Raw genomic sequence first — 27,847 nt, 5'->3', positions numbered from 1 at the left:
TTACTTCTGTGATGATGGTGATGGTGATGGTGATGTTGATGTAACCTAAGTTAGAATGTGACTTCCTAGGATGGAATAAGTGCAATTTCCAGAATGTCAGAAGTCTGATTTTAACTTTTTTTTTTTAAGCCCCATAACTCATTCTGCATCCCACATTTATTCTGGTGGGCTTAGAATCAGGAGTCATTACATAAAAATAAGGACAGGAAAAGCTTTGAAGTTTGCTCTTCGGGGATAGAATCTTTGTTTCAAGTTTCAACTCAGCTGCAAGATATAGATCTGGGGGATGAAGGTAGGGGAGGGACATTAATCAGGTATAATACCATAGAGTTTATCCACTGAAGTAGCCATTTTCTCCAAAGGAAGTGATTTCTAGTCTTGTGATCTATTTTAATTCACTGAGAACTCTGGGCCCACCTGGAGGTTGGCAACCGTATTGCATTCTAGCTTGAGAGCCTATAGCTATTCTTAAGTCCTCCTATACCAAGTTATGTGGAACCAAACCAGAGCAGTGATATAGGCTTGGGGGGGGGGGAGTTCAATGGAAAATGGTGTTGTGAATCAAAGGGACCATTCATCCAAGAAAACTCAGCTTCTCCTATGATCTCTGTTAGCAAAGCTTCCTTTCATTCTCAAAGGAAAAAACAGACACTTTTACGAAGTTGTTCAGGGTGGTGAAAACCAGTGAGGATTGTGAGTCACTCCAAAGGGATCTGTCAAGGATGGGCGAGTGGGCGCCAACATGGCAAATGGGGTTCAATGTGGCCAAGTGCAAGGTGATGCACATTGGAGCCAAAAATCCTAAATATAAATACACGTTAAGAACATAAGAACATAAGAGATGCCAATGTTGGATCAGGCCAAAGGCCCATCCAGTCCAACACTCTGTATCCCACAGTGGCCAGAAATACCAGTGCCATCAGGAGGTCCACCAGTGGGGCCAGGACATTAGAAGCCCTCCCACTGTTGACCCCCCCCCCAAGCACCAAGATGACAGAGCATCACTTGCCCCAGAGTCCCTATCTATACCTTGAGGCTAATAGCCACTGATGGACCTCTGCTCCATATGCTTATCTAATTCCCTTTTGAAGCCGTCCATGCTTGTAATGGATAAGAGGAAGTACTTCTTCACCCAAAGAGTGATTAACACTTGGAATTCACTGCCACAGGAAGTGGTGGCAGCTACAAGCATGGACGGCTTCAAAAGGGAATTAGATAAGCATATGGAGCAGAGGTCCATCAGTGGCTATTAGCCACAAGGTATAGATAGGGACTCTGGGGCAAGTGATGCTCTGTCTGCTTGGTGCTTGGGAGGGGGTCAACAGTGGGAGGGCTTCTAATGTCCTGGCCCCACTGGTGGACCTCCTGATGGCACTGGTATCTCTGGCCACTGTGTGATACAGAGTGTTGGACTGGATGGGCCTTTGGCCTGATCCAACATTGGCATCTCTTATGTTCTTATGTTCTTATGTTTTTATAGAATGATCCCTTGTAGAGTATTTGCACTACATCATAGCTCATTCATAACAAAGTAAATAATGATATGCTCACCACCACTGTACTCATACACCACCCATAAACATTTTCTGGTTAGGGGCCTGCCAGCACCTCAGCCAGTTCTTAGAATAATAATCGAATCCTGTAAAGGCATATCATTTTAACTAGAATGCTGCCATCTGCTTCAGAGAGTTTTTGTTTTTTTGTATTAGGGGTTTTGTTTGCCAAAAGAACTCATGGAAGAGGAAGCAGGAGAGGGAGCAACAGAGTTCCATGACTATGAAGATGGTGGCATCGGAGAAGGAGAAGGCAAAAAGGATGTGAGTGACAAGATAGAAAATGAAGATCAGGTATGTATAAGTGGGGAAATAGCTGCAGAATACCAGGTGAATGACTGGAGGATATTGATATTTTATGGAAAGCTGAGATGAGTTTACTTTTCATGTGCTTGCTCTTCTGTGAGTAAATGCTTTTGTGATCTTCGTCGTGGTCTCTGTGCAGTCCCACGCATGGGTTGGGCGCCTGTGCATGACCTCACCAGAGAAACTTCCAGAGCTTGCCTCAGAATCTCTGGGGAGCAGGCATGCACTGTGCATGCCTGGAGCGGGGGAGAGGGCCGCCTTCCACTCAGTTCTTCTTCAACTGCCCTTGCGTTCACACCTCGCTTGCCTCACTCTTCGCTTGCCTCAGTTAACTTTTGTCCAGAGGTTCTTCGTGGGACAGTCCTCTTACAAGTGGGATAAGCTCCTCCCTCCTTCACAGGGTCGGCTCTGAGCTTTGATCCAGGCAGGGAGGGGCTTATCCTCCGGAGGCTTCCCCAGTTCTAGCCGGCCCTGCTTTCAGTTTGCAGCAGAACATGCCTGAGCAGCGCTGCACAGCGCAGCCAGACAAGGAAACCAGAAGAGAAACGAAAGGAAAACAAGAAGAAAGAAGAAGCTCGGAAAAAAGGCCAGTCAGCAGCTACTGACTGTGGAGGCCTGAGAGCGAGCTACCAATGACTCCTGCTGGCCTTACCTGCCCCCGGACCAAGGGCCTACTCCCGAGGAGGCAGTGGGAGTGCAGAGCAGTTGGATGAACGCGGAAGGGACGGGAGACTGGGTCTCAGCTCCCCCACCCCCATCACGGGAGACCGCGGGACACAGCGAGTGACCAGAGAGCTACCAAGCTACCTTCTGAGCCGCGGTAAGCCCGATCCTCCCTCTAGGGTCTCCTTACTCCCAAGTAGCCACTTCGGGAAGGGAGAATAGTGGTAGTCCACTTGCCGCCTGCGATCCTTGCCCCTGCAGTATAGAGAGAAAGGGTGGGGGATTGTTTAGGCTGAACCCCTCGCCCAGTCCTTCACTCGGAAGAATAACAGAGGAAGGGAGTCATTCCGGGAGGAAATTCAAACCCACCCACCCCAGGAACAAGGCAGAAAGGTGGTGGAGCCCACCTTAGTTTCACTTTCGGTGCCAACAAAAGGGGGGGGGTTCGGCCAGACTATCTTGAGCACTCCTAAGCCCCTTCAGTCAAATAGAGTGGGCTCAGACAGGCACTTAATTGGGAGCTCGCCTACAGGGGGGTTACCAACCTTCAAGCGAGGCAGGGAGATTCGATGCAATGCCTCAATCTTATAGAGATTGAGGATAGGGGGAAGAGACTGGCTCCAGGCAGACAGGAGGGGGGGGCACTCATCTGCAGACCCTCCGGCCTCCCTGATGGGGTGTTTTTTGTTCACTCTCCTCATTGCAGGTTGAGGAGCATGGCTGAAAAGGCCACCCTGGGTCGTTCCTAGGATAAAGATAGTCCACTGGGGGAAAATGTGCCTAGAATGTCAGTCTCCCTAGCATCTCCGATACCTGCAGAACATCAAGACAGAGAGGAACTTATGAGCTGGTTTAGAACCGAAATGAGGAAGGAGTTTAAAGGAATGCTTGCAGAAACATTTCAAAACTCAACCCTTAGCCAACTACCCATCGAAAGGGGCAGGACTTCTAAAAGGACCAGGCGTAGCCAGGAGGAGGATTCTTCCAGTACCTCTAAATCCCCCCCAAGACCTAAACAGAAGAAACCCAAAAAGACTGTTAGGGATAACAGCTCACTGTTGGGGAATAGAGAGCCTGGGTCAGATTCCTCTAGTTCTTCTGAGAAAGAAGAAGTGAAATTATCAGAGGAAGAGGAGGAAATAGTCCCCATCCAGTCTAGGCTTTTCCCCCAGGAATTATATCATTGCCTTCTACCCAAGGTGCTAAGAACCCTAGACCTTTCCTCTAAGCCTAAGGAGGAGACTGATCAAGAGTCAGAATTCCAAAAAGGCACAGGTAAACTAATGCCTAAAGTATCAGTCTCTCAACCAGGGCTACCGCTCCTGGCCTCCTTCTTCAACATTATGAAGACGGAGTGGGAGCAGCCTGCCAAACCTAAGGCTAACAATCACCTTTTTTCAAAGATCTACTCACTGATGCCCGAAGCTACCAGGAAATTGAATCTTCCAGTAGTAGATGAGCCAGTTACCAACCTGTACTTCAGTGCTGCCAATGGATGCAGACGGCATGCCTAAGGAGCACACAGATAGGAGGATTGCGTAAGAACTTTGAGGCTTCCTCCTCCTCAATCAAGGCTTCCACGGCAGGATCTTTAGTCGCCAGGGCAGCATACGACTGGGCTCAGAACCTACCCACGGCAAATAGCGATATACCTAAGGAGTTCAAAGACGAACTAAGAAAGATTGCCCTTGCAGTGGCTTTTGTGGTAGATGCCATTTGGACGCACTGCAGTTGTCCGCTAGAGCTTTGGCGTGCAGCGTTACTGCGAGGAGAAATAACTGGCTTCACCATTGGGACGTAGATTCCTCGGCACAGGCAAAGGTGGCGGCCGTACCATTCAAGGGTGGTAATCTGTTTGGAGAAGGTCTGGAAAAGTACTTAGTGGATGATAGGGACAAGAAAAAAGTCCTACACTCTAAGAAGCGAGACTTCAAATCTAGGAAACGCTTCCAGCCATTTCTAGAGCAGAAGAAGGGACAAAAGCCCTCCTATTCTAAGTCTTTCAGGGGAAAGTGGCAGCCCAGACAACAGGGGAATAAACCCTTCTCCTCCGGGAAAGGTAACCAACCCTCTAACAAGAACCCAAAGGAAGGGACCTCGGCATGACTATGCAGCACCAGTGGAGCAGTTGAGGATAGGGGGAAAACTCCAGGCCTTCGCAAATTGCTGGCACAGCTCCGTGACGGATCAGTGGGTCCTCGACACTGCAACCCATGGATACAAACTGGAGTTCTCCACCTTTCCCCAACAGCATTTTGTTCAGATAACAAAGAACCGCAACAGGATGAAACACCTCCAGACCAAAAAGGCCATACAACATCTTCTAGAAATCAAAGCCATAGAAAGAGTTCCACCCTCTCAGAGGGGGCAGGGCATCTACTCGGTATTCTTTGTAGTACCCAAGAAAAATGGGGACACTCGAGCCATTTTAGATCTCAAATGGCTCAACAAACACATACGGGACCGAAAGTTTCGGATGGAGACCCTCAAGTCCATCCTGGGTGCCATTCAGGAGGGGGACTTTATGACCTCGATAAACTTGTCGGAAGCCTATCTGCATATCCCCATCCACAGCTCACACAGAAAGTTTCTAAGATTTGTCTACACCACCCAACACTTCCAATTCAGGGCACTTCCCTTCAGGTTGAAGTCCTCTCCGAGGGTCCTCACGAAGGTTCTGGTGACCCTAGTAGCTCACCTCAGGCTGAAAGGAATACAGCTCTTTCCGTAACTAGACGACGTCCTTATAAAAGCCCTGTCATTTCAGGAGAGCGTTCAGTCTTCATGGATCGCAGTGGAGACCCTGAGAGCTCACGGCTTTGTGATCAACCTGGAGAAGAATCACCTTCAGCCCTCCCAGAAGCTACTACATCTAGGCGTAGTAATAGACACGATTCAGGATCAGGTGTTCCTCTCACAGGAAAGAGAACAGAAAGTGCATTCTCTGCTGACACAAGTACTGAGGGAGAACAAGTCAGAACTAATGGTCACACTCCTGGGAATGCTGGTCTCTTGCCAGGAGATCATACAGTGGGCTCGCTTCCACGCAAGGCCTCTTCAGAGGTTCCTGCTCCCCTATCAGAGAGCAATAGCTCGACGGAGATTCAAAATGTTGAGACTCCTGACGAAAGTGCGCCAAGAACTGTCCTGGTGGACAAGAGCTCACAGATTCGAACACGGGACACTCCTCCGCGACCCACCAAGGGTAGTTATGACAATGGACGTGAGCCTGTCGGGTTGGGGAGCTCAATCAGGGGGCCTGATGACTCAAAGGGAGTGGTCCAGACAGGAGTCCAGAGAGAGTATCAACTTCCTAGAGCTCCGGGCGATTCACTTGGGCCTACTAAGTCTAAGCAAACATCTAGAGGGCCGCCATGTTCTGGGTATGGCCGAACCCAGCTTTCCTCCCTAAGATTGCCTCTGCCTTTCATTTTTTGAAATCCTCTACCATTCCGTTTTTTCCCCAAAACCCTTCTGATGTGCCTCAGAGAGCACTGCACGTACTAGATATGTGGCAGACTCTCTCTTTTTATCTCCATCATACTAAGTCCTTCTGAAAATCGGAATTACTTTTTATTGCCTATGGCACATCGCACAATGGGCATTATATTTCTTCCCAAAGGCTATTGAAGTGGGTCACATCGACCATCGCCACTGTTCCCTCTAAGCTGAGTTAGTGTGAGATAGCTCACTGTTTTTTAGCCTCCAGCTCACACATTCTTGTCTTCACTCAGGAAGGATGGCAGTCCAGAGCAAACTAATTTATGCAGCAGCCAAATTACTCGCTCACAACTTTATTGCCAGTAGCTCACAAAGTAGAATTTTTGCTCACAGGGCTCCACATCGCCCTTTGTTACAAGCTCGCAAAGCAGCCCGTACCTACCTGTGTTACTGCTCACTCCACCAGAGCGGTGTCGACATTGACAGCTTTCCTGGCTGGTATCCCACTGGAGGACGTCTGTGCAGCTGCCACATGGTCTTCATCATCGACCTTTGTGTCCCATTATGCACTGGACATTCGGGCTTAATGGGATGCTGCTTTCGGCCAGGCGGTGCTTCGATCTCTCTTCGCCTGAGTCTGCTCAGTTCTCAGTTCTGAATATTGAAATTGTAATTACATGTTCTTACCTGTTTTTTTGGTTTCTTTCAGCTGCCAGCTCCCTCCTCCATCTGGTTCAGCTCTGTAGTCACTCGTGTGGGACTGCACAGAGACCACGACGAAGATAAACAGGTTGCTTACCTGTAACTGATTATCTTTGAATGGTCCTCTGTGCAGTACCACAATTCCACCCAACCTTCCCCGCAGCTGGCATCTCTCAATCACTTACCTTATTTTCTTTGAAACTTACCGGTACCAGTCGAGGGAACTGAGTGGGAGGCGGCTCCCCCCTCCCCCCCGCTCCAGGCATGTGCAGTGCGTGCCTGCTTCCCAGAGCAGGAAGAGAGCCCACCCACAAGATTCTGAGGCAAGCTCTGGAAGTTTCTCCGGTGAGGTCATGCACAGGTGCCCAACCCATGTGTGGTACTGCACAGAGGACCACTTGAAGATCATCAGTTACAGATAAGCAACCTGTTTTTCTTTTTATATGGTAGTTTAATGGGGTTTTGCAGCAACTTTCTTTGCCAGGGAAAAAATCAGGCTGCTGATAATCTAAAAAAAGCATAATGAGCTTTAGGACTCATTTTAGGACATAAAAACCAATTATTATGCCATTTTGATTAAGAAAACAATGGGTTAGAACCAGTGTTCCCGCTAGCTGAGTGAGAGTGAGCTAGCTCACAGATTTTTAGCCTCTGGCTCAGACATTCTTGTCTTCGCTCAGGAAGGATGGCTCCGGAGCAACCTAATTTATGCAGTAGCCATATCGCTCGCTCACAACTTTAATGCCAGTCGCTCACCAAGTAGAATTTTTGCTCACAAGTCTCCACAGCTTAGAGGGAAATTGGTTAGAACCCGTGGTTCCTTTCTACTGGGCAAGGGCTGCTTTTTTTTAGAGAAAGATTCTTTGTTGGATCCAGCCATTTGAAGTTAGTTTTTGAATAAGTATTTAAGCAGCTTTTCCAAGTTAATAAAAATAAATTAATGTTATTTAAAGAGCAAGAATAACTTGATCTAATAATCCAGGTAGAAGACACTTCCCAGAAGGGTCAAGAGAAGAACAATGAAGACCCAGAATCTAAACCGGATATTGAAGGAGAGGACAATGCAATTGAAATGTCAGAAGATTTTGAAGGAAAAACATATGATGGGGATCAAGAAAAGCAAGGTTTGTATCGTGTAATGTAAGGGGGGAAAGGGGATTCCCGCTCTCAGCCAATACAAACCAATGTATGTATGACCACCCTTAGCAGTCAGTGACACACATACCTTCAGGACCGCCTCTCTCAGTATGCCAAAAGAAGAGTGTTATGCTTGGGAAGGAAGAACCTCCTGGTGGCCCCCGCCCAAGAGAGATCCAGCTGTCCTCAACCAGGGCCAGGGCTTTTTGACCCTCGCCCCCACCTGGTGGAACTCTTTGCCAGAGAACATCTGTGCCCTGCAGGATTTGTTACATTTCCATGGGGTATGTAAGGCAGAGATGTTCCACCAGGCATTCAGTTGAAGACAGCGACGGAACAGCATGTGGTCTGGAACTGTCATACCCTCCATTCTCCACAAGTCCCCTCCCCCAAGCAGGCTTGTGAAATCTGACATTTTCTCACCATCTTGGAATGAATTGAATTTTGCTGATATATGCATTATATACTTTACTGTAGGTTTTTAACTTTTAGTTATTTATTGTATGTTCCTTCCTTTTGTAAGCCAGTTTGGTGTAGTGGTTAAGTGTGCGGACTCTAATCTGGGAGAACCGGGTTTGATTCCCCACTCCTCCACTTGCACCTGCTGATGTGACCTTGGGTCAGTCACAAGCTCTGGCACAGCTGTTTCTGAAAGAGCAGTTTGTGTCAGAGTTCTCTCAGCCCCACCCACCTCACAGGGTGTCTGTTGTGGGGAGGGGAAGGGAAAGGAGTTTGTAAACCGCTCTGAGACTCCCAAGTGAAGGGCGGGATATAAATCCAATCTCTTCTTCTTCTTCCTAAGCTGCCCTGAGCCCTGCTCATAGGGAAGGGCAGCCTAAAAATTTAATCAATTAAATAAATAGTGATACTTAGAGTTTTGAATATATTCCTGAAGTCTAGTCATCTTTTTGCTTTCAATTGAATAAAGTGTATTAATTATTGCCTTTTCATCTAATGAAAGTACTTCGGATTGATTGGGAACAAATTACTGGAAATGCTGATGATTCCACTTGTGTTTGCAAACATTGCTATGAGGTGGAACTACAAATATTTGTACAAACTAAAATTATGATTTCTGACATTGTGAAATGCATTGATTTTTTCTAAAAATGGCTTGTTCTTTATTTCTTAACCAATATCTAGTAAAACTGAGTATAGCATCATGCTGTTTGCAATTATGTTCTTTCACAAATAGTAATTTAATAGTTGACAACGATGTTAGGTTCCATCTCTCCCTAAGAGTGACCAGTGAGAGCTGATGAAATGTTTGTGAGAGACAGAAAACAGCAGTTGGGGGTTGGCAGCTAGGTAGTGAGAGGGTAAAGAGTATGTCTGACTGAGTGAAGCTGAGGCCAAGAGTAGCATAAAGCTAAATGGAAAGAAAAGTAGAAAAGTCAGTTTGTAAGAAGAGATCTCAAATGGTGGAATAGGGAAACAGTTCAAAAGTTCAAGGGAAAAGAAATGTTGTAACATCTACCTTACTTTCTTCAGTGTTATGTTTAAACCATAAATAAAATTCAACTCCTTGGTTAATTCTGTGGGCTGTGTGTCTTAGGAAAAGAAACACACACACACCAGTGAAGATCTCAGTCTATATATGGTGGCAGTGTGTGAATGGGACAGTGTTTGAGCCAGTCAGCATTGTAACTCTGAACCTAAGACAGAGAGGTTATAAGGGGTGGTAGACCCTCTGTGTGAATGGAGAAGGGGCATTAGAAATTGGTGCGGCTAACAGTGGCTTCTGATCAAGGACTGTACTTTGGGCTGCAATTAAATGTACCTTACTGGGGGTTTTTGGAGTTATGTGTTTGAATAAATATTAATCAGGATGTTTCTGACTTCTCTGATTCTTCTTTGTGAGAAAGGGTTGTGCCACTTACAATAATGGTGGGTTTGGGGGGGTTCATATGAGCACACACCGTTGCCTTACACCATCAGAACATCTGTCCATCATTCTAGCCAATGTTTCCTATTCTGACTCACACCTGTTCTCCAAGATCTCGAGCATTGTTTTTGTTCCGCCCTTTCCCAGCATGTTACAGGGAATGGTAAAGCCCTTGCTTTTGGGGAGTTGTAAATATTCACTGAAGGGACTGTGGAGCTTTGAGTTAGTCCATGTGTGCCTTATACATTGAGTTGTATTATTTTTCATAGAAGAGGATGAAAAATCTGATGAAGATGATGAACTAGATAAACAGATGGGAAACCTTGGAGATGCTGAAGCAGATAAACTGGATGAAAGGCTTTGGGGAGATGATGAGGACGAGGAAGATGAGAGCAACAGTGAGGACAGTATAACAGAAACTGGTCCAGGGATAGATGAGGTAAAAACAAAAATGAATGTGTGCTCTGAGAAGAAAGTATTCAGCCAGTTTTTAATTGTAATACATGAAATGCAAGCCCCTTAATGAAAAAGGGAACGCATGAATCCCAGACAACTGAAATTTATCAAAGTCTTTCCATTTTCTTACACTTAAGATGCTGACACTTGTTATTAGCAACCATTTTAACTGTCTGTATTTTAGATTCACCAGAAAGCACAAGGTATATTCTCCTTGCCTATTTTTGTAAAGCGGGCTGTAAGCTCCTTTTTCGTTTGCTTCTTTGGTTAGCAGACTCCTTTCTTAGGGAACCCAGCTTTATTAATATTTATAGAGGATACACCTTATTATGCTCACCGTGATCTTAGAGTCGAGTTTTTCCGGGGAGGTAGGGAAACATGTTGCATGCTTTGTAACTTGTGTATCTCTCTGTGTAGCAATTTTATGTAATTAATATATGTGGGAAATACTCCAAATATTCCTAGAAGCCAAATGCTAAACCATGTACCGCCACCTTCTCTAGTCTTGAAAGATGGAGCATTCATTCTGCAGGTCTCAGTGTGTTCAGACAGTCAGAATGTAGAATTACGTTTGTAATATTTACCAGAAGTACTTTCAAAGTTACCAGCATTTATCCCCCAGTGTGCATGCTATTAGTGCAGTTCTATACTTTACACAGAAGCAGTGTTTTCTATGAGTTGACTATGGAGCTGCCTTTACTGTAACATCAAGGTGACTAGATAAGATAACACTAACATCATTCTGCAGTCAAATGGCTTCATGGATATTTTTCTTCAACCATGTAGAGGGATTCAGAGCTTGTCGCAAAAGATGACAACTTAGATGCTGGCAATAAAGATGATGAGAAACCACCCAAGAATGAAGAAAAAGCTAAGGAAGCGAATGATGGGGAAATCAAAGAGAAAATCCATGAACAAGTAGATGAGGTAATAAGGGAGGTTTCACAGCAAGGTTGCTTATAAAGGCAGTAGTGTTGCATAATGGCCATTTTCCTGGTACAATGCATACAAATTAACTGTAGACTCAACTACAGCTGTATGGCCTCAGACTTCTTCTGGTTTTGCTTGGTGCAAATTTGCTTCACCCATTTCATTCCATCTCTGCTCCCTTCATAGCGTGTGATTCATTTTTACTTCACAGCGTGAATATGATGAAAATGAGAGTGATCCTTATCATGGAAAGCAAGAGAAGCAGCCTGAAGCTGAAGCATTAGATCTTCCTGATGATCTGAACTTGGAGAATGGAGAGAAGGATGAGGAGGACAAGGAAGAAGAAGGTATAGCTAGCACAGTGTTTTCTTTAGCAGCAGATGTAATTAAGAATAAAAAGTAATACATCTCAGTACTTTTTCCAGGGTCTGGTTGTAGTTGGGACCTGGATGCAGAGTAAATCAGAGAAGGTCAAAGTCACACACATAGCATGGGAAGGCTGAAGGGCTGAAGGGAGCAGGATTGGGGTCATTAAAGCTCATTTTCTTCTGGTCATTCATGCTTCAATTGATTGTTTGTGCATTTATGTGTGTTTGCAGCAAGGGGGCTTTCAACCAACTCCATGTGGTAAGGAGGTTAGATTTGGTCTTAGAAAGCATAATTTTCATCTTAATTTCAAGGTTAGACCACAGTAGTGCAAACAAAGCTGCCTATGAAGCTGCTGTTAATGTTTGCAGTGCCTTCTGAGATGGTTATGTCTCATCAGGATCATATCTCAGCAGGGGTCTACTATTTTGGAGGCTTTGCTATTGCCTTCAAAGCTAAATTCTCAAGGTCTTGATTATGACCTAAAAAACCCTAAGCAACCTAGGCCCAGATACCCTGAGGAACCACAACCTCTCCTATTTTTGTCCTTTCACAGTCTTTTAAGGTTATCTGAGAACGTTGTCTAAGTTTGGCCATTCACATATCAGGTTATAGCTGCAAGGACCCACAGAGAGGTATTCTGGGTGCTGGCCCTTTACCTGTGGAATACCTTTTCTCTGGCCTTGTCAAGGCATTACAGCCCCATGAGGAAGCCACCAAGACGTGTTTCCCTGTGGCCTCTGTGTACTAGCCCAGTCATATGTAGAGCATTTGTGGTATTACAAGGTATCCCTTGTAGAATCTGGTGCTGGTGTGCAGACCTTGAACCCTATTGGGTTAAACATTACGCTCACCATGTGGGCTGTTGCACAGAAAATCTTCCACATAGAGGTTGTCATTTTTAAATTGGATTTACATGCCTTCCAGAGTTGACGAAGGATTTTTGTTTGTTTCAACTACCTAGCTTCTAAATATCTGTATTAAGTTGTAACTGGTTGTATTTACTTGATACAATCCTTATTTTATTTTATTTATTCCATATTTAGCCTGTCTTTTTTCCATCATGGAATTCCATCATTTGCTGCATATGTAAATTAGGCCTGTGATGTTGCACAATGGGGTAAGAAGATCATTTGAGATCCAAGTACGACAAATATGGCTGGATTCTGTTACAGCAAAGCACCATATAAGTAGCAGCATGGAGTTCATGAATCTTGTTCTTAGTGGTGATTTAGTTACCCCTGAAGGCAAACTATTCTGGTCCATTTTTAACCTAACTACAAAACAAAAAACAGATAAACACTTTGAATTACTCCCATTTGGGCTTGGTGACATCACAATACAAAGTAGCTTGTAGTACTGTAGGAAGCCTGTAGGCAGTGGTTACCTTTCTCCTAGATCCTTTGGTATGCCACAAATGCCTGCTTCTTATGCACTCCTATTATAGGCAGAGGAACACAGCTGGGAAGAGAGTCTCATGGATCATTCAGGGACCCTTATGGCTACTACATTCTTGTGTTTGCCACTGAAAAGTGTGAAAGAGGGACATGTGCCAGAAAGGCATGAGCTAATCACAGCTTTCTAATACATAGTCACCATTTGTCCCTGAACATGTAGAGATGTATGTATGCTTTGTATTTTTTGGTATTTAGTACTGCATAACACTCTTCCAACATAATGGGTGAATTGTAGAAATTATATCAGACAGGGATTCAGTCACTAAAGAAACACACCAGCACTGTATTTCTGCACTTAACTATGGGAATTTGTCTTTGCCCACCAGATCAAAGGTTAGAGGATGAATTCAAAACAGCAAAAGAATTAAGGAAAGCAGCTAGACGAAATAACTGTGTCATCATAGGTGATTCTAACTACCTGCACATTGATTGGGTCAATAGGTGTTTAACGCAGGAAAAAGAGATTGGATTTCTGGATACTCACAGTGACTGTGTCACAGAGCAGATGGTCAGAGAACCTACCAGGGGGAGATGATCCTGAACTTGGTCCTAAGTAATGCTCAAGACCTGGTGAGCGATGTAAACATGATAGCACTAGTTAGGAACAAGGACCATAATGCTATTAAGTTTAGCATTTATGTAAATAGGGAATTGCCCCAAAAGACCAACACAGCCATATTTAACTTTAGAAGGGGTAACTACTCTCAAATGAGGGTTTGTGAAGAAGAAACTGAAAGGAAAATTAAGGAGGGTGGAATCCCTTTGGGAAGCTTGGAGACTAGTTAAAACTACAATCCTAGAAGCTCAGATAAAATGTATGTCACAGGTTAGGAAAGGTATGAATAGGGCCTGCATGGTTATCAAACAAAGTAATGGAAGCAGTAAAGGGTACAAAGGATTCCTTTGGAAGGCTAGTCAGAGTGAGGTAGATAAAAGGGACCACAGGCTTTACCAAATAAAATGCAATTGGTGATGATACAGGCAAAAAGGGACTATGAGGAACATATTGCAAAAAACATAAAGACCAACAATAAAATTTTCTCCAAATACATTAGAAGCAGAAAACCAGCCAGGGAGTCAGTGGAGCCCTTGGATGACCAAGGGGTAAAAGGATTACTAAAAGATGATAGGGAAATGGGAGAGAAGCTGAATACATTTTTGCCTCTGTCTTCACTGCGGAAGATGGGAGGTGCTTGCCCACTCAAAACCACTGGGTAAGTTGGTGGAATCTGTTGTTATAGAATTAGTTGGTACATTGATGAACAAAAGCTATTGAGGAAGAATCAGCATGGATTTTGTAAGGGAAGATCTTGTCTCACTAATCTTTTAAGAGTTCTTTGAGGGGGTGAACAAACATGTGGACAAAAGTGACCCAGTAGATGTTGTAGGAGCTGCGGTGGCTCAAGTGGTTAAGACGCTGAACTGCAGGCTGTGGAAGGTCAGTAGTTCAGCAGTTCGAGACCCGGGTGCCGCATGACGGAGTGAGCTCCCGTCCCTAGTTCCAGCTCCTGCCAACCTAGCAGTTAGAAAGCAAGAAATTGCAAGTAGATAAATAGGTACCACTTCGGTGGGAAGGTAACAGCGTTCCGTGCGCCTTGGTGTTTAGTCATGCCAGCCACATGACCACAGAAACGTCTTCGGACAGCGCTGGCTCTTCAGCTTTGAAACGGAGATGAACACCGCAACCCTAGAGTCGGATTTGACTGGCTTTCGAGCAAGGGAACCTTTACCTTTAGATGTTGTTTATAATGTAATAATCAATGTCTAACAGTTAATAGTAACTAATGGTAATAGACTTTAATAATAAATGTATACAGTATGTAAAAACCTTCCTAATACTATGTATTTTAAATGTTTATGTTAAATGCTCTATATTTACTCTGATGTTGATCTTTCTTGTTATGAATAAGTTACAGATTATTCTATCTATGTCCCTCCTTTTCCCCTTGTTTTTCTATATCCCTATTTTAATTTAAAATAACAATAATAATAAAAAAGCTATTAAGGGGGAGGAGATGTCGTATGCACTCAATGAAATTAATGAGCAGTAGGCTTAGAACAGATAAAAGTACTTCTTCACACAGAGTAATTAACACATGGAATTCACTGCTGCAGGAAATAGTGGCAGCTACATGCATAGACAGCTTCCAAGAGGGGATTGAATAAACATATGGAGCAGAGGTCCATCAGTGGCTATTAACCATAAGGTATTAATGGAACACTCTGTTTGGGGCAGTGATGCTTGGTGCTTGGGGGGCAACAGTGTGAGGGCTTCTAGAGTCTTGCCCCACTGGTGGACCCCCTGATGACACTTAGTTTTTGGCTACTATGTGGCACAGAGTGTTGGGCTGGATGGGCCATTGGCCTGACCCAACATGGCTTCTCTTATGTTCTTATGTTCATTTAGGTACTGATAATTTATATGACACCCAAGAGACAGCCACATTTTAAAAGTACAACAGACCTAGTTATATTTCTTCCACATGATCTAGGAATTTTAAATCCTTCTTATTCACTTTTCTGAAAATTGTGTGTTTTGTTTAGGAGAAAATCCTTTTGAGACAGAAGATAAGATAATGGATGTAGATGAAAAGCAGGTAAAGGAAGAGGAAACTGAAGATATGGGTAAACATGGTGAAGATCCTGAGCAAATGGAAGATTCCTTTGAAGATAAAGCAGAAGGAGATGATAAAATGGAGGAAGAAACAAATGAAAAAGAAAATGCAGACCATCCTAATGAAAATACAGGCGAAGAAGATGATGGCACAGCAGAGGACCAAAAAGAGGAGGAAGAGCAGAAAGAGACTGGCATTCCCACTAGTGAACATGGCCTTTATCCTCAGGTTTCATTTTTTTTCTCTTATTGTATAGAAGGAATTGTATCTTTATGTGACATCTTTTGTCACTAAGGGGGCATATGTAAAATGTACATGTTTCTTTTTATTTTAATTTGGAAAATACTTGGAGGGTAAGTTCCAGTAACTGAGTAGTGATGGTAATTCCTTGATGTTTCATACATAATATCGATCTTGTGCAACAAAACCAGCTTTGTCGTCTTCTCTGTCACATTCCTAATCTTTTACAATACTAATGATGTCTTTCTGTTGTTTGTTCCAGGAAGAGGATGATGACAATAATCATGACCAGGATGAACAGTTACCTGATGCAGCTGTGAGAATGGAACATGAAACATGTGGTGAGGCAGGAGAAAAGAACCTGCAGAGTGACACTGCTGTAGAACTGGATGGAACTGCTTCTGAGAAAGACACAGTGAAAGAGGTGAATTGAAAATATCCCACAATGCCTTTGTATGTATGGAAAACATCTGCCTTTATGGTAGTTTTATAGATGCTTCTCTTCGCGTAAATTAACGCTTATTCTGGACTAGGGGTGTGCAATTATTTTTTCCCGGTATTTTTCAGTTCAAGAGATGGTATATCCTGGCATTAATCCTAGAAATAGAACCAAGGGCACTGAGGAGCTTTTTCCCAGATACGCTCCATCAGAGAAAGTGTTTCCTTTTCCAGAATTTTTTGAGAGGCAACTGAAAGCTGAGTGGGCCAAGTCTATTGCTAACAGGCAAGCCCCAGGGTTTGTTAAGAAATTGTATGATTTACCATCTTTTGCAAACAAGATGTTACAGGTTCCATTGGTGGATGCTCCAATAGTGGCACTCCAGTCCTTTGGTCACCTCTCAGAAGATGGTTACGGTTCAGTGCGGGACAACCTGGACAAAAAGATAGACATTGCTCTTAAGAGATCTCACGAGGCCATAACAATGGCCATCGAAGCCTCTTCTACAGCCTCAATTGCCAACAGGGCTATTATTGTTTGGGTGAGAAAACTGATCCAGCTTCTTCCAGGGGACAATAGGCATTTACTGGAAGGAGTGACGAGGATATTGAAAATGTCAGCCTTTGCCACGGATGCTTCATTAGATGCACTCACCTTCTGTTCAAGAGCCATTTCCTCTGCGGTAGTGGCACGAAGAGGGATCTGGATATGCGCTTGGCCTGCAGACCTGCAATCCAAATAGTTTGTAATGGCCTACCCCTTCCAAGGGGAGAAACTCTTTGGTGACCACCTGGACAAGATATTGGTGGAAACAAGAGATAAAAAGAAGGCTATGCCAAAGAACCTACGTAACTTGGACAAGAAAAATGCTCGTGGTCGTTCCTTTCGTTCCTCCAACCCAACCTTCAAGCCTAGACCAGGAGAGAAAAGAGGTTCCTGGGGACACACAGCTCAACCATTCAAGAGAAACTTCCAAGGTCCACGTTTCGGAAGACAAACATTCAACAGATCTGACAAACAGGACCGTGATGCAAAAAACATCAAGACATGACTCAACACAGATTCCAGTGGGAGGACGACTGATACATTTCCAAGAGGCATGGCGGGAGTCCCAAGCAGACTCCTGGACCTTATAAATAGTCTCCAAAGGCTACTCCTTAGAATTTCTCTGGCCTCCTCTTGAAAGATTGGTCATCTCCCCACTACGCAAACATCCTCAGAAATGGGCAATAACATTTGCTGCCTTGCAACATCTTCTGGACATCCAGACTGTAGAACCGGTACCTGCCGAACTAAGAGGCCAGGGAGTTCACTCAATTTTCTTTACGATGCCCAAAAAGAATGGCGAATGGAGAGCCATTCTAGATCTGAAATTTATAAACAAATTTATCAAATTGAGACATTTTCACATGGAGACTCTCAAAGCCATCACAGAGGTTCTACAGCCAGGAGAGTACCTAGCCTCATTGGATCTTACAGAAGCGTACCTTCACGTACCCATTCTACTATTACACAGAAGGTTCCTGAGATTCTGTGTGGGACGTCTGCATATGCGATTCAGGGCCATGCCCTTCGGCCTCGCAACAGCCCCAAGGGTGTTCACGAAGGTACTAGTCAACCCAATAGCTCATCTCAGGAAGAAAGGTATTCATGTACATCCTTATGTGGACGATCTTCTCATCAGGTCCCCTTCCAGGGAGAAAGCCATTCAAGACGTCCAAGAAACAATACACTGTCTGCAATCACACGGTTTCCTAATCAACCATGCCAAAAGTTCCATGGGCCCGGTTCAGAGATTGGAGCACCTGGGGATGATCATCGACACCAAACTTACCACTCTATACTTACCAGAATGGAAGATCTTAAAGACGAAGCAAGCAGTGAGACTAATCATAGAACATACAGCCTCATCACTCATGACCTTAGCCAAGGTTATGGGACTCCTGATATCCAATTTAGATGCTATCCAGTGGGGCAGACTTCATACCAGGGCTCTACAGATCTTTCTCCGCCCATATCAATTTCATATAATGGAGAAGAAAGACATCTCACTTCAAGTGCCCATGTCCCTAAGGCAGTCTCTTTGTTGGTGGACAAAGGAATCCAATCTGCATCAAGGGAAGAAATTTTTTCACAAAGACGTGTTACAACTCCTTACGGATGCCAGTCTTCAAGGTTGGGGAGCAACCCTGAATGAGAGCCCAATTCAGGGTTGCTGGTCTCACAGGGAATCTCTCTTATCCATCAACATCCTAGAACTCAGAGCCCTCCTTCACTTCGGAGACAAGAGTTCGGAAGCAACATATATTGTTTCGGGCAGATAATGTGTCAGCAAAATCTTATCTGAAAAATCAAGGGGGATCCAGATCATCAGCTCTCCACAAGGAAGCACTGATACTTCTAACTTGGGCGGAGAAGAACCTTGCATCACTCAGAGCCGAGCATATCAAGGGTCTGGACAACATCAAGGCGGATTGGCTCAGCAGACAAACGATAGACCCAGGAGAGTGGATGCTGAGCAAGAAAACATTCGACTGGATACTACAACATTTCGAGACTCCAACAGTGGACCTGTTTGCCTCGAGTATGAACAATCAACTACCCAGGTTCTTCTCAAGGTTCCAACACAGCAGAGCGGAGGCCACGGACGCTCTGACCACGCAATGGCCCAGGGGACTGTTGTATGCCTTCCCTCCCATTCCCATCTTGCCGAAGGTTCTAAGAAAAATAAGACAGCAGAAGGCCACAGTCCTTCTGGTAGCTCCATGGTGGCCTCGTCACCTGTGGTTTTCAACTCTACAACAACTATCCGAGTCTCCCCCACTACGAATCCCGGTATCTCCAGACATGTTCATCCAGGGACCAGTCTGGCACCTGGAGCCAGATCGGCTAATGCTGACTGTATGGAGCTTGAACAGTCTTCTTACTTGAAGCTCAGCTATTCCACAGAGGTGACAAATACTATCTTGGTGTCCAGAAAGGACTCTACAATCAGAATTTATAATACTACCTGGAAGGCCTTCCACAGATGGTGCAGACGGAAGTCTGTGAAAGTCACACATCCACCTTAGTATTCCGTTCTAGAGTTCCTGAATGATGGTCTTGTGTCAGGCCTGAAACCAACAACTATTCGGAAACAAGTCACCGCCTTGAGCTCAGTCCTGCCTCGTTTCAAAAGAGGTTCCTTATCGTCACATCCTCACATACACAGAGTTTTGAGAGGAGCCACATTGCGTAGTCCTCCGGTGGTGCATAGGTTCCCTACTTGGAAACTTCATACCGTCCTTACTGCACTTACCAAGGCTCCATTTGAACCTATACAGGACATTTCCTTAAAGTGGCTGTGTATGAAAACAGTTTTCCTAGTAGCAGTCACGTCTGCTAGACGTATATCAGAGATTGGGGCACTATCGGTGGGTCCAGGTCTGTGCATTTTCCATAAAGACCTAGTAGTTCTTTGCACAGATCCCACATTCATTCTGAAAGTGGCCTCAAAATTTCACAGATCCCAGGAATTGTATCTGCCTTCCTTCTGTCCAGATCCAAAACACCCGAGAGAGAGGACCTGGCACACCTTAGATGTTCACAGAGAGTTCAGACAAGTTATTTGATACAGCTCACTATCTGCCTTCCTTCTGTCCAGATCCAAAACACCCGAGAGAGAGGACCTGGCACACCTTAGATGTTCACAGAGAGTTCAGACAGGTTATTTGATACAGCTCACTGACTCTGAGCAGGACATGGACTTGACTCAAGTCTTCTGACCCTCCAGTGCCAAGAGTCATTACTCGGGCCGGGGAATTCATATTTTCCCACAACTCTCACTTCATCCATCAATGACCAGGACTGACCCTCAGGACTACCTCTTCCTCCCCTGGGTCCAATGCCAATGGCATTACCTTTATGGGGCGTACCCATTGTTGGCCAGCATGCCTGGGCTTCCACCCTGTATGCTGACAGATTGGGACCGACAATCCATGTCTTCTTGACTGTCTCAGTATCAAAAGCCTGCTCCGACACCAGAATACCTGCTGCCCCAGCCATCAATACCGACGGACAAGCGCCCTAAACAGACGCCTGTAACAACAGAAGGTGGCTCTGTTGGTACTGTGACTGCAGACTTCCTGAGCAGGGAGGGAGCGTCATTATATGAATGGGAACTCAACTGGAAATATCTTCAGCTGGTGTTTGGTAGGTGGGGACAACCAGCGGTCTATGTCTTTGCAACAAGACAAAACAGGAAATGCAGCCTGTTCCGTTCCAGAAAGGGAATGGATTGTCTCTCTCTAGGAGACTGTCTCCACTACCCATGGTCAGGAGCCAAGGAGACACCTGTTTGTCTTCCCCCTGATCCCCCTACTCAGCAGAGTGATCCACAAGATCATGAGGGAGGCTCCAAGATGCATCCTCGTGGCCCCATGGTGGCCTCGACAGCACTGGTTTCCCATTCTGCTTCACCTATCCTTTCTTCACTCCCAGGCAGCACCAGATCTTCACTCCCAGGCAGCACCAGATCTTCTCCTTGCCCAAGGGGGTCTGGTACTGTACCACGATGTACCACATCTCAAACTCGCGGCGTGGAGAATCCTGTGACAACACTCAGGCACAGGATAGACCATGTGTTGCTGAACTGTCGCAAGCATTCCACTCGTAGACCCTACAATGGAAGATGGAATACATTTTTGTCCTACCTTGATTTGGTTGGGCTACCTCCTCCTCCAGACCTGGTTGCTATTTTCGGCTTCCTGCTGTCCCATCTGAACCTGGGTCTCAGCCACACTTCACTACGTGTATATCTGCCAGCTGTATCTGCTCACCATCCCCCAATTGAAGGTTACTCGGTGTTTACCCACCCATTTACCAAGCAGTTTCTTAAAGGGCTCATCTGTCCCTTTCCTTCATCCCGCCACCCCACACCGACCTGGGACTTACCACTGGTGTTGGCCAAGCTTTCTAGGAAGCCATTCGAACCTATGGCCATGTGCAGCTTGCAGCTTCTTTCCTGTAAAATGGCTTTCCTGGTCACCAATTATGTCCACTAGGAGAGTGAGCAAACTGTCGGCCTTTCACTGTGATCCCCTCTACCTGACGTTCCACCAAGACGGTGTTTCCTTGGCTCCTGATGTGTCGTTCCTGCCCAAGGTAGTCTCAAGAGTTTCACTTGCATGCAGACATCATTCTTCCAGTGTTTTTCCTAACTCCGAAGGATGATACTGAATGTCGCCTCCACACCCTAGATGTAAAGAGGGCCCTGCTCTTTTACCTAGACAGGACTAAGGGGTTTCGGAAGTCTCCAGCCCTTTTTGTCTCCTATGCTGTACCTGCGCTTGGGCGCAAACTTTCATCACAACATCTGTCCAAGTGGATTGTGGAGATGATCAAGCTTTGCTACCTGCTGGCCGAGAAGCCGCTCCCAGGACTGCTTCATGCACACCCGAGCCATGGCCACGTCCACAGCCTTCCTGAAGGGCACGCCACTCCATGACATCTGCAATGCAGTGACCTGGGCCACCCCTCACAGGTTTATGAGGCATTATGCCCTGGATGTGCGTCTTCATCAGCGAACTGCAGTGGGACGGTCTGTGTTGCAGTTGATGTGTGTCTAGGGACCTTCCAGCTCTCTTCTCCAGGTAGGTGTCTTTTTGCTTGTTACTCTCCCAGAGGTGTGATGCACAGAGACCACAAAGAAGATAAACAGATTGCTTACCTGTAACTGATGATCTTCGAGTGGTCATCTGTGCATTCACACCACCCGCCCTCCTTCCTCTCTGCTGTTGGTCCCTTTTTTCTTCTTCTTTGCTCTGAGACTGATGGCAGTGGTCAGAAGGAACTGGCAGGATAGTCGTGCCCCTCCCCCTAGTCATGCCCACTGGAGCCCTGCACGTGACTAGGGAGCGGGAGTGAAAATCCCTTTTGCTTTCAATTATACCAATTGGGGTTGATGCAGACACACTATATTTCAGAGGTGTGAATGCACAGATGACCACTTGAAAATCATAAGTTACAGGTAAGCAACCTGTTTATCCTGGTACCAGTAAGGTATTCAGATCCTGGATTTTTTTGGAAACCCCAAATTCTTTTGGGTCCAATAGAACTGAAAAGAAAAATACCAGTTAAAAAAAAAGCCCGCCTGATCCTGGGACTGGCTGGGCTTGTCCTGCAGCCTGGTTTAAACCGAGCTGAAGGAGAAGCCAGCGCCAGGATCTGTTGTGCTGCAAGAAGCAGACTTCTCCTGCAGCCCAGTTTACACCAGTTTAAACAGGGCTGTAGGAAGAAGAAGAAGAAGAGATTGGATTTATACCCCGCCCTTCACTACCCAAAGGTGTCTCAGAGCGGCTTACAAACTCCTTTCCCTTCCCCTCCTCACAACAGACACCCTGTGAGGTAAGTGGGGCTGAGAGAACTCTGACAGAAACGGCTCTTTTTCAAGAACAGCTCTTATCAGAACTACGGCTTGCCCAAGGTCATCCAGCCAGGTGCAAGTGGAGGAGTGGGGAATCAAACCAGGTTCTCCCAGATTAGAGTCCACGCACTTAACCACTACACCAAACACAAAACACCAATGCAAATCCCAGCCCACAGGGGGCAATCTGCTCCCCATGAGCTCAGCCAATTTTGGCTGGGCTGGCTTCTCCTGTAGCCTGGTTTGAACTGGACTGCAGGAGAAGCCAGCCCCAAGCCGAGGCGGTGAGAACAGTCTGCTCCCCACTGGCACAGCTGATCCTTTAAGGGACTGCAGTAGAGCCCAACAAACAGCTGAGAGGCGGGAGCAAAATATCCAGGATATTTTGGGATTTTTTTTTCTTCAAGTTTACCTGAGAAAACCCGGTCATGTTTGGGAATCCAAAATATACTTTCAGGTATATTTTCAGCTCGAGTAGATCCAAATGCACACCCTTATTCTGGACATATTAATTCATGTTATCTGGCGATAGCTGGGCAATCTAAGCACTAAAGCAGAGTCCAGATGCACACAAGGGGAAATGAATGTTAGTTCATATGATCAATGTGTGTGTGTGACCATCCACTGTTTTTGCTGCTAATTGCAAAGTGTCCAAGGAGATTGGTTGTATGAACTGTTCATAATGAGCATATAGGACAATAGGGTTTTTTAAAAAATTCTTATGTATTTTGTTGCAAGCTGCCTCAGGCATTTTAAGAGCAAACAGGATATACATTCTTTAAATTGATACATTGTATGACATATCTGGTAAAATAGTGATGTCATGCAAAAATACCCTTTTTGCTGGGAGAAAATAAAGCCTATGATAACCCAGACTTTAATATTGTGAAGTCTGGGTAGGCAAAGTGTGCCCAAGTATGTTTTTTTAAGGTAGGGATGCTCATAGTTCTAAACAATTGCCAGACTATGTGTGGTGCATTGCAAGCAGTTGTTTGCAGGATGAGCTTAATGGTGTAAGAGGAGTGCCCTGAAATATGTGTGAAAAACCTGTCTTTGGTGAGAACAGTTGACACCATTTAGCTACAATGGAAGAGTTTCAGAATTTTACTGATTTCAAATTAGGCTAGGAGTATCCCTGTGGTCCTAAGCATTTTGATGATGCCAATGGTCCTTCAAGTCTTCTACACAGCATAGGAACTGAAGCACAGGTTTATTTTATTTATTTATTTATTTATCTAATTTATACCCTGCCCTCCCCGCTTTACAGCAGGCTCAGGGCGACTTACAGTAATAAATACGGTACAGTTAAAATCACATAAAATCATCTAAAAACAATTCAACAGTAAACAATCATGATTTATAAAGTGCTGCCTAATAGTTAGTTAGTTGTTATAAGATGGCTTTCTTAAGAGTGTGCACAGATCTCACCATCATTCTGCTCAAGTTCTTCCTAACACAGGCAGCACAGGCTAGGTGTCGGGAACCAAAGGCCAGGGTCATAGTTAAAGCTGTTAATGTGGTGGCGGCTCCTAATTAAAGGCCTGGTGGAAGAGCTCCATCTTGCAGGCCCTGGGGAACTGTAGAAGATCCTGCAGGGCCCTGATCTCTTCGGGGAGCTCATTCCACCAGCACGGAGCCGCCACTGAAAAGGCCCTGGCCCTGGTAATAGCAAGCCTGGCTTCTTTGTGACCCGGGAGGGTCAGTCTGTTTTGTGACCCCGACCATAGTGCTCTCTGGGGTAGATATGGGGAAAGGCGGTCCCTCAGGTATGCTGGACCCTGGCCGTATAGGGCTTTAAAGGTAAGAACCAGCACCTTGTTCCCAAAACTGCAGTGTGTAGCACATCTCTTTATCCTGAAGCCACTGAAATAGTCTGGTTTAAGCAGAGACTTTTTGTGCTGTTTTTTTTAACAGCAGATATCTTTGTTTTTTCAGGAGCATGGAAGTGGAGCAGCCGATGCAAATCAATCAGAAGGCCATGAATCTGAGTTAATGGCACAGATGGCTTCTCAGAAACAAAGCATGAAAAAAACACAGGTTTGTTTGCATTTTGAAATTTTGCAAAATGGAATTAGGTTGATCTGCTAGCTGCAAAATAAATTATTATTGGCCTCAGTCCTGGGAATCACAGTTACAAGTGGGAGGCTTAACATCCTCTGGGAGTATCAAACAGCCCACTTTTGCCTAGCTTCATGGCAGAGTAGGGATCTGAACTTTGCTCCAACTTAAAGGGGAAATGTCACAGTGACTGGGAAAAGCCTCTTAGGGAGAATGTCCTAGTGACTGTGAGCAGAGCATCTGTGGGGCTCAGGCAGAGCCTACCCCCTTTTCAGCCTTTTAATAGGCTTTATGTTTGTTTTGCTTGGGGGTTTTGTTAGTTTTTCTATTTTTTAAAAAAATTAACACTTTATTGAAGTTTAACTAAACATCAAGATCAACAACCTCAGATATGCAGATGATACCACTCTAATGGCAGAAAGTGAAGAGGACCTCAAGAGCCTCTTGCTCAGGGTAAAAGAGGAGAGCGCAAAAGTGGGCTTAACGCTCAACATCAAAAAAACGTAAGATCATGGCATCCGGCCCCATCACTCCTTGGCAAATAGATGGGGAAGTCGTGGAAGTAGTGACAGACTTCACGTTCCTGGGATCCTAGATCACCGCAGACTGTGACAGCAGCCATGAAATTAAAAGACGCCTGCTCCTTGGGAGGAAAGCGATGGCGAACCTAAACAGCATGATAAAAAGTAGAGATGAAGCTGAAGCTCAAATACTTTGGCCACCAAATGAGAAGGGAGCACTCACTGGAGAAGACCCTGATGCTGGGAAAGATTGAAGGTCAAAGAAGACAGGGACGGCAAAGGATGAGATGGTTAGACAGTGTTATAGATGCAACGAACATGAAATTGAGCAAACTTCAGAGGACAGCGGAAGACAGGAAGGCCTGGCGTGATCTGGTCCATGGGGTCGCGAAGAGTCGGACTCGACTGTGCGACTGAACAACAACAACAACTAACATCAATACATACATAGCACAAACATATCAAACGATGAGGTACATGCTGTAAGCAATAACATGGAAGTAGAGGAATAATTTTCAGTTAAACTAACAAATATCAACTGTAAGCATTAACAAGTAGAATATAACAACCAAGAACAGTATCATCATTCCCAGAGATGTATCATAAGAACATAAGAGAAGCCAATGTTGGATCAGGCCAATGGCCCATCCAGTCCAACACTCTGTCACACAGTGGCCAAAAATACCAGGTGCCATCAGAAGATCCAGCAGTGGGGCCAGGACACTAGAAGCCCTCCCACTGTTGACCCCCCCCAGCACCAAGAATACAGTGTATCACTTGCCCCAGACTGAGAGTTCATACCTTGTGGCTAATAGCCACTGATGGACCTCCGCTCCATATCTATATACCTAATTCCCAAGGCGCCCCCTGTGTGTGTATATCTAAATCTGCACATCGGGGGCACCTGGGGGGCAGGGAGATTTTCCTGCGCATGTGGGGCAATGCCCAGGTGTGCAGAAAAATCTAGAAACTGTAAAAAAAATACAGGGGGGATAATTAAATCCCAAAAAAAGTAAAAGCGCGTCCCCTGCGCATGCACAGGGAATGCTCTTAGCAGGGCTTCGCTGCCGCCGCCACCAGAGAGCGGGAGGGGTGGGGGGAGAATGCTTGGCCAGCCGGCGGCTGTAAGCCGCTTAGCCCTCGCCACCCGGGGGGGGAGAAAGTTTGGCAGACCGGGGAGGGAGGAAGGGAGAAAGATTGGCAGGCTGGTGAGGCTTCACCGCCACAGGGGGAGGGAGAAAATTCAGTGGTCCAGTGCGGGCTTGCTGCCACCGCCGCTGTTGAGGGGGGAGGGAGAAAGTTCGGTGGGCCAGCAAGGCCTCGCCACCACTGCTGCCGCTAGGGGAGGGGGGAAGCTTGGAGGGGTGCGGGCCTCGCCGTGGGTGCCGGGGACAGGGGGGGTCAGGGGAGAAGGCTCACCTGTGGCTGCTTCTTTCTCCGGTGGAGCTTCTCCCCCCCCCCAACGAGTATCGCGGGTCCCCCTTCTTGTGTTTATCTAATTTCCTCTTGAAGCTGTCCATGCTTGTAGCTGCCACCACCTCCTGTGGCAGTGAATTCCATGTGTTAATCACTCTTTGGGTGAAGAAGGACTTCCTTTTATCAGTTCAAACCCGACTGCTCAGCAATTTCATTGAATGCCCACGAGTTCTTGTATTGTGAGAAAGGGAGAAAAGTACTTCTTTCTCTACCTTCTCTATCCCATGCATAATCTTATAGACCTCGATCATGTCACCCCTCAGCTGTCGTTTCTCCAAGCTAAAGAGCCCCAAGCGTTTTAACCTTTCTTCATAGGGAAAGTGTTCCAACCCATTTATCATCCTAGTTGCCCTTTTCTGCACTTTTTCCAGTGCTATCATACCCTTTTTGAGGTGTGGTGACCAGAACTGTACACAGTACTCCAATTGAGGTCGCACCATTGATTTATACAGGGGCATTATGATACTGGCTGATTTGTATTCAATTCCCTTCCTAATAATCCCCAGCATAGCGTTGGCCTTTTTTATTGCAGTTGCACACTGTCTAGACATTTTCATTGAGTTATCTACTATGATTCCAAGATCTCTCTCTTGGATAGTCTCTGCCAGTTCAGACCCCATCAATGTCTATTTATATTTAGGATTTTTGGCTCCAATGTACATCACTTTGCACTTGGCCACAATGAACCCCATTTGCCACGTTGACGCCCACTTGCCCATCCTTGACAGATCCCTTTGGAGTGCCTCACAATTCTCCCTAGTTCTCACCACCCTGAACAACTTTGTGTCATCTGCAAATTTAGTCACTTCACTGCTTACTCCCAACTCCAAATCATTAATAAACAAGTTAAAAAGCATTGGTCCGAGTACTGATCCCTGTGATACCCCACTGCTTACCACCTCCACTGAGAAAATTGCCCATTGTTTCCTATTAATTAGTTGTTGATCCACAAGAGGACTTGTCCTTTTATCCTGTGAGTATTGAGCTTACTTAGGAGCCTTTGATGAGGAACTTTATCAAAAGCTTTCTGGAAGTCAAGGTAAACAACATCTATTGGGTCCCCTTTGTCCAAATGTTTGTTCACTCCCTCAAAGAACACTAACAGGTTAGTGAGACAAGATCTTCCCTTACAGAACCCATGCTGAGTCTTCTTCAATAGGTTTTGTTCATCAATGTGCCTACTAATTATTTCCTTAATA

At 45.4% G+C, this 27,847-nt stretch overlaps 1 protein-coding gene across 1 annotated transcript in view; it reads left to right on the top strand.

The window, feature by feature from the left end:
- Positions 1 to 27,847, top strand: part of MDN1 (midasin AAA ATPase 1) — a 145,210-nt gene that overhangs the window by 93,122 nt on the left and 24,241 nt on the right. The window contains exons 52-59 of the mRNA XM_015407100.1: positions 1,710 to 1,847; positions 7,648 to 7,789; positions 9,957 to 10,126; positions 10,930 to 11,070; positions 11,285 to 11,420; positions 15,441 to 15,739; positions 16,014 to 16,175; positions 24,529 to 24,630. Of these exons, the coding sequence (XP_015262586.1) occupies positions 1,710 to 1,847; positions 7,648 to 7,789; positions 9,957 to 10,126; positions 10,930 to 11,070; positions 11,285 to 11,420; positions 15,441 to 15,739; positions 16,014 to 16,175; positions 24,529 to 24,630 (1,290 nt within the window). The remainder of the gene's footprint in view (positions 1 to 1,709; positions 1,848 to 7,647; positions 7,790 to 9,956; positions 10,127 to 10,929; positions 11,071 to 11,284; positions 11,421 to 15,440; positions 15,740 to 16,013; positions 16,176 to 24,528; positions 24,631 to 27,847) is intronic.

This window comes from Gekko japonicus, unplaced genomic scaffold (genome assembly GCF_001447785.1).
Source record: "Gekko japonicus isolate JY-2015 unplaced genomic scaffold, Gekko_japonicus_V1.1 scaffold2866, whole genome shotgun sequence".
In the NCBI taxonomy this organism is placed as follows: Eukaryota; Metazoa; Chordata; class Lepidosauria; order Squamata; family Gekkonidae; genus Gekko; species Gekko japonicus.
This window is presented reverse-complemented; position numbering and strand designations above follow the sequence as displayed.